The sequence below is a fragment of the Microtus pennsylvanicus genome, chromosome 22, assembly GCF_037038515.1.
Source record: "Microtus pennsylvanicus isolate mMicPen1 chromosome 22, mMicPen1.hap1, whole genome shotgun sequence".
In the NCBI taxonomy this organism is placed as follows: Eukaryota; Metazoa; Chordata; class Mammalia; order Rodentia; family Cricetidae; genus Microtus; species Microtus pennsylvanicus.
This window is the reverse complement of record NC_134600.1, coordinates 19644326-19656813: the sequence shown is the minus strand read 5'-3', so window position 1 is coordinate 19656813 and position 12488 is coordinate 19644326. Positions and strand designations below refer to the sequence as shown.

Here is a 12488-nt window from a genome sequence, read left to right as displayed (position 1 = left end):
GTTTATCAAAACCCTGTGTTGTTGTACTTTCAAATCATTGTAGGTTTATTTCTAAATTTCCTGAGGTAAGATTTGTATTTTAAAAACAAAAGCAGGTTTGGGGTGATAACTCAGTAATAAAGGGCTTGCCTGGTGTGTGAGCTCCTCCCAGTTTTGATCAGTGTCACCAGGGCACAACACATGGTATTTCTGTATTATTAAGTCACAGAATCATTGTATTCTCTTAGACTGTTTGGAAATGTTACGTGTTTTTCTGTTATTGAAAGTCACTAGAGAATGAAGTTGCTTTTATATTTGGAGTGAGTTTCCGTATACTGCACTCTATTATGGAATCACCAATTTTTAAAATAGTAGTATGTGCAGCATGAATTCTAACTGGTCTTAATAAATAAAACAGGGAATCAGATATTAAGGGGTGAAAACTGAAGGATCAGAGAAGCAGTGTGGACAGCCACTAGGGAGACCTTTTACCTGTACGAATGCTCAGACTGAAGGGGCAATCCTGTCCTCAGACTGTCCTCTCAGACTGCACTGAGCTCTTGGCTCATCCTGCCTTACTTTCCTTTCTCCACCCAGCCATATCCCTCCCTGTCTCCACCTCCCTAGTGCTAGGTTTAAAGGCATGGGACTATCGAATAATGGGATTAAAGGTATGAGTGACCACTGCTTGGTCTCAAGTGACTTAACTCTACACGCTGATCTTCAGACAAGCTTTATTTGTTAAAACGGAAACAAATATCAGTCACTGTATTTCCCCTTTATGTCTAAAATTTAAAAAGAAGACTATAGCTAATATAAGAAAAACTATGTTCAAGAAATATAACTATATACAATATATACAGGCAATAATTATATCAACAATGTCTAGTCCATATGCATTCAACAAATTCAGAGAAAATACTCAATTATCTGAGTCTGTAAACAAGGAAGACTATAACTTTCTAGTCTTCTACTCCCTTAGAGACCCAAGAAGGAAATAATATTAACTGAGTAAGCAGGAAGTATGAGCCAGCAACTTCCAAAAAATGTGAGAAATGACAAAAACAGCTGACTGCATGGACAGTCACCCAAGGTTCCTCTGCAACATTGTGGGCATCCATCTTTGGCCTACCGGCCTAGAATATTTGACAGACTTTTCTGTGAAGCAGGATTTTTGAAAGACTGTTCCGCCTTGGCAAGGCTTTGGAGTCACTCTCCTTTGTGCCCTGCTGTGCGGTTTGTAAGCATACCATCAGCAATCAAGGCAAGGGCACTTTCTTGCCCAGTGGCTTACTTTTGCCACAAAGAAATTAAACTCCATGTGGAGTTTACCCAGTGCCCATCATCCTCTCTAAAGTAGGTCAGTGCTGCCAGGAGCAGACATGTCTCATTGTTATTTAAAAAAATGTTATTAAAACATCTTAGATGCCATACGCTGTAGCTCTCTGAAGTGATAACATTTCTATTTAAAATATTTCTGTTTGACTTTGAAAGCATAGCTAATATGACTATAAGTTTATTTGTAATAGGTGACTTAACCTGCACTTCCTTATTATCCTAAATAGTTGATAATAATAACTTTCAATGACTACTAGAAATTTGCATTACATTGTTAAATGAACTGTATAGGTATAGTATCTTGAACAAGACTAGAAATGTATGTTCTAAAAATCTAATCTCAAATTTGTATACAATATACAAAATTCCAATCCAATGTGAAGTATTTAAAACTAGTAGTTGCTTTTGAAAGTAGATTCAGTAATCTGCCTTTTTATCTTCTATCTATATCTTTCCTTTTTTCTTTTTCAAGTAGATTGAGTAATCTGCCCTTTTATCCTATCATATCTGTAGCCTCCTATTTTTATTCCAAATAAGAACCCTGAATCTTACCTCCTTTGCTTAGCTTTTTTTCCTGACCATTACCAGTAACAATGACAAATATCCATAACCCAATAAAAGACCAAAAGTCACCAGCCTCACCTTTTGGGAATGTGGGTGTCATGTTCTTAAATTACTTCCTGCTGTCTTGGGGCAACAACATCTTTAGCACATTCTGAAAAGAAAAATTGGGGCTAATTGTCCAATCCTGGGAAAGGTAGCTGTATCATTTATTATTCAGTCTCTTTGTATGGGAAGGTACAGAGTTTGTCTCACGTCCTGGCTAGAGTAGTCTGAAGGCTGGATCATCTCAGCTAGCCAACTCGAGGTTGCTCTGAGCAGTTTGTAGTCCAAAGCTGATCTTTCTTTCTATATATATACACATACACACATTTTTTTATTGATATTTATTGAGCTTTACATTTTCCTCTGCTCCCCTCCCTGCCTCTCCTCTTCCCCCTTCAATCCTCCCCCAAGGTCCCCATGCTCCCAATTTACTCAAGAGATCTTGTCATTTTATACTTTCTACTTCCCATGTAGATCTATGTAAGTCTCTCTTAGTGTCCTCATTGTTGTCTAAGTTCTCTGGGATTGTGGTTTGTAGGCTGGCTTTCTTTGCTTTATGTTTAAAAACCACCTATGAGTGAGTACATGTGATAATTGTCTTTCTGTGTCTGGGTTACCTCACTCAAAATAATGTTTTCTAGCTCCTTCCATTTTCCTACAAAATTCAAGATGTTATTTTTTCCTGGTGTGTAGTACTCCATTGTGTAAATGTACTACAGTTTTCTTATCCATTCTTTGGTCGAGGGGCATTTAGGTAGTTTCCAGGCTCTGGCTATGACAAACAAAGCTTCAATGAACATAGTTGAGCATATGTCCATATATATACCCAAAGTGATATTACTAGGTCTTGAGGAAGCTTGTTTCCTAATTTTCTGAGAAATTGCTACACTGACATCAAAGGAGTTGTGCCAGCTTGCATTCCCACCAGCAATACAGAAGTGTTCCCTTTTCCCCACAACCTCTCCAGCATAAGTTGTCATCAGTGTTTTTGATCTTGGCCATTCTTACAGATGTAAGGTGGAATCTCAGAGTTGTTTTGATTTACATTTCTCTGATGACTAAGGATATTGAATATTTCCTTAAGTGTCTTTCAGCCATTTTAGATTCCTCTGTTGAGAGTTCTCTGTTTAGGTCTCTACTCTTTTTTTTTTTTTTTTTTTTTGATTATGTGATCATTTGGTGCTCAGTTTCTTGAGTTCTTTGTATATTTTGGAGATCAGACCTCTGACTGATGTGAGGTTAGTGAAGATCTTTTCCCGTTCTGTAGGCTGTTGTTTTGTCTTGTTGACCGTGTCCTTTGCTTTACAGAAGCTTTTCAGTTTCAGGAGGTTCCATTTATTAATTGTTTCTCTCAGTGTCTGTGCTGCTGGGGTTATATTTAGGAAGCGGTTCCCTGTGCCAATGCATTCAAGTGTACTTCCCACTTTCTCTTCTATAAGGTTCAGTGTGGCTGGCTCTATGTTGAGGTCTCTGATCCATTTGAACTTGAGTTTTGTGCATGGTGATAGATATGGGTCTATTTTCATTATTCTATATGTTGATATCCATTTATGCCAGCACCACTTGTTAAATATGCTTTCTTTTTTCCATTTGATATTTTTTTTGCTTTTTTTTATCAAAGACCAGGTCTTCCAAGATGTGTGAATTGATATCCGGGTCTTCTATCCGGTTCCATTGGTCCTCCTGTCTATTCTTATGCCAATACCAGGCTGTTTTCAGTACTGTAGCTCTGTAGTAGAGTTTGAAGTCAGGGATTGTGATGCCTTCAGAAGTTCCTTTGTTGTACAGGATTGTTTTGGCTATCCTGGGGTTTTTGCTTTTCCATATGAAGTTGAATACCGTTCTTTCGTGGTCTTTTAAGAATTTTGCTTGGATTTTGATAGGCATTGCATTGAACAAAGCTGATCTTTCAGTGGTGTTTTTCAGCTTAGTGGTGTTACAGGTCTGGGCGAATTGTCATTGTGGGATTCCATTCTTCTTTTGGAAACTTCAGAGTCACTGTTAAGTGTGGGCATAGTTCACCACAGAAAACTGATAGAGACTCAAACCTGAAATCATATACAGAAAGGTAGATAAAGCCTTTTTCTAGAATTAGTACTCTATATATGACCATTAATTTCATGTCTATGCTATATGACCATTAATTTCATGATATAATTTGCTGTAACAAATCACGTCCCCAGAAATTCATTGCTATGTTAGCTACATATGGCTTTAATTTTTCTCTCTATTCTTCTGGCCCTATATATTCAACCCATCTCGTGCTCTCTTTTACCTGATTGGAGAGTTCCAATCCCTAAAAACTGAACATTTACCTCCTGAAGAGGTCAATTTGGATGGCAGAATTCTGGTGCAATTATTGTTACATCTGCACCTGTGCCTACCAGACCGTCAATGACAATGTCATTTATTTGTATTTTTTAATTTTGGTCTTTGTTCATTTATAGAAGTTTACCAAAATATTCACTTTATGCTTTCTCCTGAATTTTTTGTTCTCTCTTCTGTCATCCAGAGAAGTATGGTTTCCTACAATAGACATTAGGTTCTTTAATTGCTCTGGGAAGACTTGTCCAGGATGACAGGAAACAACTGAACTTGATTTGGTGTGGGGGCCTTCAAGAGGCCCTTCAAGGAGTTTCCCAACGGCAAAGGGTTACCTTGAATGGTCTTGTTGATCTACATTCATTAGTCCATTGCCTGCCTATGTCACACCTGCTTAATCCGGAAGGGAGAGGCATTCTGTTTGGATTATGCTTAGAAATAACTTCGTTTCTGGGAACACCCTGTTTACAGTCCCTTTTAAGATGACCTTGTTTGCCACAGTTGAAACCCTTGATATTTCAATTTTTCCTTAACCCTCTGGAAATCACCTCTCCTATCTAAGCATCATCATGGTCATGAGATTCAGCATACCTCACATCCACTCTTCCAAGGCCACTGATCTTGCCTTTAAAGGCCTAATTATCCTTTTGCATTGAGAATTAGCATTTTAAAAGTCAGAGATTTAATTATTATTCTATCTAGCTTCTGATTTTGGTATCATTATGTTTACTGATGTCAGTCTTTGTAAGAAATCTGTGAAGATTTCTTTGGGGCCCTGTATGACTTTAGTTAATGATTCAATCTTCTTTCCTTCTTCAGTTCTGTCACAAGCATTCAGAGCTTCTGCACAGCACAAAGCCATGATTGCCTCTCTATATTAGACTAATCTTCTCCAAGAAGTTGATTTCGGGAGACTTCCATACCTCTAGTTCTACTCCATCATTCAGTGTTCTTAACTTCTTCTTTGAATCAGGTCCTCCATGGTAATTGTGGATCAGGCTCCAAGACTGCTGTAACCAAATCTCTCCAGTGTTGAGGGATAATTCTATTACAGGTTGACCATGAGTTTAACATCTGCTTCACACAAGGTGAATGCATACTATATGAGACTATCACTTCCTTTAATCTCCTTAAAGCTAACATTGCCACAGGAGTCCATTCAGCTCTTACAGAGCCTCTATCATTTGGCAGTTTCTGTAAGGTTTCTGGATTTATGAAGGTTGGTTGTTTGAAAATCTTAAGCTGTTCCTCTCTATCTTTATGCTGCAACAATGCTGAAATTGGTTCTCCTTTAAATTCCTGTCTGGATTTGAATATGTCAGTGACCTGTTTTATCAAGTTTTTCTAAGGCCTGTATCTTGGCACGCATACCGAATAACTTTTTTGTTTTTTCAAGACAGGGTTTCTCTGGATCTTTGTAACCTATCCTGGAACTGTCTCTTGATCTACCTGCCTCTGCCTCCCAGGTGCTGGGGTTAAAGGCATGTGCTACCACCACTTGGCCCCAAACAACTTTTTAAGAGATAACAAGAATTATCAAAATGACAGCAAGGATTATCAAAATGATAATTAATAGTATGTCAATCCCAGTTGATTATCCCAAATTTAATTGTTCCATTTTAAAGATATGCATTATGTAATCATACAAAGACCTAACTTTCTCTGTTGTAATTGTGTTTTCTATTCTTTAGTGTGTATGGAGGGGGACCTCTTTAATTCCTTAATAACTTTAACAGTTCCCAATTTTCTCACCAGAGGCCAGTCCAGAATACTATTAAATGAGAGATCCTTATCTCATTTTCCCCACAAGATTTTACAATAATCTAGAAGAGATAAGGTTTAAAATTGTTTACTAGTTGTTAGTAGTCATAGTTAGAATAGTGTATTACCTTCAACCAAAGTCATACATGAATAAAAATTAAAGGTTTAGACTTACAGTGTACTAAGTAGCATAAGCCACATATGTATCTAAAATACTGTTTAAACATGTAAACATTGTAAAGAAAATTTTAGTTTTTGAGGTCTCACTATGTAGACAAGGCTGTCCTATAACTTAACTGTGCAGACCATGCTGTCTGCAAACTCACAGAGATCTCGCCCACCTCTGCCCTATATGCTGGAATTAAAGGCATGCCACCACCATGCCTTGATTCAGTGTTAAAATTATTAATGAACTATTTACATTTTGTTTTCATGCAAAGTCTTTTGAAATTCACAGGCTACCTAATCTGAGCTACAACTGATTACATTGCAAGTACAGCGTCTATGTTGAGCAGTAGAGCTCTAGAAGGAGCTTACAGTACTGAGTCATGGGCTTGTGCGTCTTTCCCATTTCATCCCTGAGATGCAGCCTCTAAGTGTCATCCTATTGTGGCCTCCCTTTTTTTTTTTTTTTTTTTTTTTTTTTTTTGGTTTTTCGAGACAGGGTTTCTCTGTGGTTTTGGAGCCTGTCCTGGAACTAGCTCTGTAGACCAGGCTGGTCTCGAACTCACAGAGATCCGCCTGCCTCTGCCTCCCGAGTGCTGGGATTAAAGGCGTGCGCCACCACCGCCCGGCTGGCCTCCCTTTTTTTAAGTTTTATTGAATTTTGTATGAGTGACCTTGCCTGCATACCTGTGTGTATGTGCACCACATGGTTGCCTGGTTACCCTCAGAGACCCAAAGAGAAAGTCAGATGCCCTGGGATTAGAGTTTACAGATGGCTGTGAGCCACCACAGGGTACTGGGAACAAAACCCAGGTCCTCTGCAAATAACAGCACATTTTTTAAACATTGATCCTACTCTCTAGCCTCTCCTTTTTTTAAAATGACCTTCTGGGGCTGAAGAGACGCCTCAGCAGTTAAGAGCCCTTGTTCTTATAAAGAACCCATGTGGCAGCTCACAACATTCTGTGGCTCCAGCTCCTGGGGATCCAGTGTCTGCTGTCCTCCACAGCCACCATGTATGCACATGAGGACACATACATACATGTAAACAAGATACTTAAAATAAGTAAATCTAACAGATGAAATAACAGTGGACTCTGTCTTTAACAGCTTTAGATAGAGCTAAGCAGATTTTGTCAGCTGTGTGATTGTGATGTCATGACCTCTACATAGGCCACCGGTCCCAAACATCAGATGGAAATAAATCTCTGTGCTCCGTCATTCTTAAAGTCCTTCTAAATTTTATTCTGTTTGTTACTTAGACTTCCTATATGCTGATTTTTCTGGCTTTCAGTTGTCTCTTTTGTTTCTTTCACTGTATATCTTGATCACATCATATTCCTCCCAAGCTAGTGCTAGTAGCTGTGGGCTTCCTGCCATGCTGTATCTTGGGAAGATTACTCCTGTGTTGAATGTCTTGGTTCTGGCTTTATCTGTCATAACTTCCTTAGGAAAAAATGTGCCAAAAAAGAGTGAATCCCTTCCATGCCTGAAACTGTCTTTATACTGCCTAAATTCAAGGAAAGCTTCCTGAAAGTAACAGCACGAGAGGCAAGGGGGGAATATTCTAGAGGCCAGGGATCAGAAAGTAGCTTAGGAATGGGAAAGAGTTTGACAGAGCTCCTCACAAAAGTGGTCCAGCCACGAGGGATAACGGGAAGAGGCTGAGAAGACGGAGCAGCAGCTGGACGGCACTGGTGACGCTGGGATAGCTTGTTCTCTGTCTCGTGCGTAAGCGGGCGGGGCCGCCAGTTAGATAGTGGTGTGGTGCCCCGGGGCAGCTGCTGAGAGACCAGAGACCGTCTGATGTTTCCTCTAGAAACCAGCTGTTGGTGATTGACTCTTCACCACGGTGAAAGCCAAGCCACAGCCCCGCCACCCTGCTCTGCCTGTGTCGCTTCCAGTTCTCACCCAGAAGCTACTGAGTGGGGAAACAATTTGGTTTTTATGGCAGCAGACGAAGTCTAAGCCAACAGCAGTCCTTTTTCTTAAGTGTAAATACAATCCAGAGTCGCTATGGGAGAGAAGCCGACAACATGAGCAGAAAAATAACTCAAAAAACAGCCCCCATGGTCATGCTGGGCAGTGGTGACTGGCCTTAATCCCAGCACAGGTAGAGGCAGGAGGATCTCCATGAGTTCAAGGACAGGCTTGGTCTACAGAGCGAGTTCCAGACAGCCAGGACTACACAGAGAAACTCTGCCTTGAAAAACCAAAAGAAATTAAAAAACAACAACAACAAAACAAAACAGGATTACAAAGTAGGAGATGGGAATGACCAGGGTACCTTTATAGAAAGAGGTCACAGTAAAAGGACTAAAATCTAAAAGCTTCAGTGATAAGTAGGGAAATATGAAGAGTTAGGAGACACCGAAAATTAATTCAGACTACTAGAAGCCCCGAAAGAAGAAAATGGCAAAGAAAAGGAAGTGTGTGCCGGGCAGTGGTGGTGCACGCCTTTAATCCCAGCACTCGGGAGGCAGAGGCAGGGGGATCTCTGTGAGTTCGAGACCAGCCTGGTCTACAGAGCTAGTTCCAGGACAGGCTTCAAAGCCACAGAGAAACCTTGTCTCGAAAAAAAAAAAAAAAAAAAAAAAGCTATGGAGAAACCCTGTCTCGAAAATTCAAAAAAAGAAAGAAAAAAAGAAAGAAAAAAAGAAAAGGAAGTGTGTATGTGGTGTATAAAGTGGTTTCCCAGGGAGGAATGGAAGAACACAGACCCTTCGAGCACCCAGCACAGTGACTGATAGAAGATGCAAAGAGGCGGCACCGTGAATGTATATGATCTCAAGGGAAGATATAAATGTTTGCATCGAGAAAAACATTTTTAAAGAACTACATTTGCCAATATGGCCTTTAATATGTAGGAAGAAGCTCATATAGAAAATTAGCCGTCCTTGTTTAACGCAGTGGTGCTAGGGTTAAAGGCAGTGGTGGAAGCTCCTCCCTTTGCATCCTTGTGTCTTTTGTTAAACAAGACACAAGGAAAAATTGTCTAAATGACTGATTAGTGACTTTGTATCCTGCCCTCAGCCTGTCCTTTCCATTTTTGTCAGTGTGAGAGTGTTTGAAGCTAAGTATTTAGAAATTCGTTTTGTTTCCTTGAACTCCATGGTTCGCTTATGCACGTCAGAGAGTGGTTTGCAGCGGTTCAGCTGCCTTCCACGGTGCCAACCCTGGGGACCAAGCTCAAGTTGTCATGTTACCTGCTGGCCCGAAATAACCTTAATAGTATTCAAATAGCAAATTGGATTTGTGTATTTGTAAATTTTTTACTTGTCATGCTAATTTAACAAAAATCCCATATCGTGTTTTGTCAGCCCCAGCATGTTATTGGCTGGAAAAAAACACTTTATATTCTATGAAACATTACAGAACTATAACTTAACCGTGGTATTTGAGGGTGTGTAGTGATATTTCATTTGTGTTTTAATAAAGAAAACAACTTGAAGGTCAGAAAAGCAAAACAGTCAACCGCTGACTCTTAGCTCTACCTCAGTCTGAAATGACAGTCCTGCCTCCAGGATCTCAGAATGAGACTTTGTGTGAGCGCTGTCTCCTCCCATTTTATAATCCTCCCTAGGGCTTGGATTAAAGGCGTGCACCACCCTGTTTCTGTGACAAACTAGTGTGGCTACTGGGATTAAAGGGTGTGTCACCACTGCCTGGTCTGTAAGGCTGACCACTGCGGCTGTTTTACTCTCCTGATCCCCAGGCAAGCTTTGTTTATTAAAATACAAATGGAATATCACTACAGAGGTGTCTGAGTTTAAAGGGTGTTAATGTGAAAGAACATGACTCCTAGTTTATACTTGAGATAGGGTTTCGTCATTCAGTAAAGGGCTTGGTGGTCAGGAGCACTTGTTCTTGAGAGCATGACATGATGGCTCACCATTGTCTGTAACTCCAGTTTCAGGGAATTAGACACCTCTCCTGATCTCTGTGATCCTGTGTGCATGTGATGCACACATGTAACTCAGGCATGCACGCTAAAACACAGAAATGTAGATACTTTTGCAATCATAAGTTAGCATTTTTTAAAATGTTTACCTCTGTTTCGAGGTACCGTCATTAGAAAATTTGGTATTCAGTTGTATCTGCATAAAAACACATACATACCAAGGCACTCGTTGTGTACGTGAGAGCTGGGGTGGTCGGAGAGCAGCTGAGGCCATTGGGCACTCTGGCCATGGCCTCACACACACGAGGCAAACCTCTCCGCACTCACCTGCATCCCCAGCCAGTTCTTGAACAGTCAGGTAGTAAATAATGTACAGTTTTTATCTCAGATTGTACTGCTCAGAGAACTGGAATTCAGATTGTTCATGTATCTATAGACATAGCATACACTACTGATTGTTTGCATGCATATAGATATGTGTGATTACTACATAATTAAAGATTGTATTAATTGTTTATACTAGGGATCAGAATTAGAGCATAATTCCGTGTGATATCTAAGCATTCTGAGATGACCAAGGAATTTAGGAGAGTAAGTCACTGGTATATAAATCATGGTTTTTGTTTTTCTGCTTCAGCCAGGATTGTAACTAAAGCAGATGCATGAAAGGAGGTGGGGAATAAAGACAGTGAGCTCACTAAGAGTACCTTGCTTCTTTATCTCTTTCAGAAGACCAAAAGGTGATGTACCAAACTGAGCGTTCCTGAAGATAGTAAAAGAATCCTAGCAAGAATTTCCTGTTCCTCCAGATGGGCCTGGAAGCAGCTGTTCAGTGACAGAGTCCCATTGGGCTGTACAGATTTACTGGAACGAGTCCAGCCATCATGTCCTTTGGGTGTTAGCTTGCAAGTGTACATTCTTAACCACAGATGGCCAAGCTGGCACAGAAGCATTTATCACCCTGAAGATGTGTAAACCTCCTGTTTCTCAGCGCAATCATGGCTGTATGAGAACTGTTTCTTAAAAATAACCTTTTTTATTGCTTCTTTGTGAACTTATTTAACAAACACATTTTGTCCTTTTGTGTAAGGAAAGTTCTAGAGCTAGATATTTAATTGTAAATATGTGTGGAAAGTTGAATCTGCATTAAAATGGAGGAAGTGCAGGTGTCTGGGACTTTACATGGAAAATGAATAGAGGGTGATAGGAGAGCCTGAAGATTGTATACTGGCTCTGAGTAAGGTGCACAATTTTTATAATATTTGAATTTATTAATACTAGAGCTATAGATTCAGCTTTAATTCTTCATTTACATTATTTTCTAATTTTTTACTGCTATTTTTAAGAGGTTAAAGAAAATATACATGAATGCAATATGAGTTTGTTAGCAAGCTGTTGTATAAACATTTAATTGTGTATTAACCCAAACTAACATGCTGTGTGTGTCTCCGTAAGTTCAAGACTTTTGGTCTGTGATGTTATTTTGTAAGGAATACTTTTGGTACAGTTTTCTGTCCCAGGAAATGTATGTTTTTTAATCCTTTTTGATTATGCAGCAAGGTTAATAAACAGTCATTTCTCTTCCCAAATTAGTGTTTTCCTTTATTTCTTCTGTATAAGCTACCTTAGTAAGAGGTATTGGCACAGCTCCTCTGTGTTGTTGGACTCAATATGTTGAAGAAAGAAATAAAACAGCAATAATAGAATCAGTTACCATGAAGACTGGCTTCCTGGCTGTGGAGGAGCACTCCTGTAATCCTAATACTTGATATTTCAAAACCAGAAGATCAAGATCCAAGGCGTTTCTCTCTGTCATAGGGAGGAATGGGCAGCCCCAGGCGGATCAACAGGGGACTCACGTGCTTCCCCCTCTGCAAACTAATTCCTGTTGGTCGGAAGCTTGGCAAAGGACGCTGCCCGCTTGGCAAAGGACAAGGCAACGCTGCTCTAGCTGAGGAGTCTCTGAATCTTTAAACTGTTGACAAGGACCAGCCTGGTCTACAAGAGCTAGTTCCAGGATAGGCTCCAAAACCACAGAGAAACCCTGTCTCGAAAAACAAAAACAAAAAAAACTGTTGACAAGGGTTGGAGCGAGGGAATTTGAGAGAAAGCTTTAGTGAATGTGGAATGGATTATTTGTCAAGAGTGAGAGAGAAGCAGAAGAGAAAAGTAATAGACACGTAGACCTTGAAGATGAAAAACTCAGAAAAGGAGTGAGAATGAAGAAGAGAAGAAGCCGGGCAGTGGTGGCGCACGCCTTTAATCCCAGCACTCGGGAGGCAGAGGCAGGGGGATCTCTGTGAGTTCGAGGCCAGCCTGGTCTACAAGAGCTAGTTCCAGGACAGGCTCCAAAGCTACAGAGAAACCCTGTCTCGAAAAATAAATAAATAAAAAAAAAAGGAGAAGAAAGGAAAGC

General features: G+C 40.0%; 1 protein-coding gene across 1 annotated transcript in view; it reads left to right on the top strand.

The window, feature by feature from the left end:
* Positions 1-11661, top strand: part of Smchd1 (structural maintenance of chromosomes flexible hinge domain containing 1) — a 137201-nt gene extending 125540 nt beyond the window's left edge. Inside the window, exon 48 of the mRNA XM_075956462.1 lies at positions 10802-11661. Coding sequence (XP_075812577.1) covers positions 10802-10829 — 28 coding nt within the window. The 3' untranslated portion in view covers positions 10830-11661. The remainder of the gene's footprint in view (positions 1-10801) is intronic.
* The last annotated feature ends 827 nt before the right edge of the window (positions 11662-12488 follow it).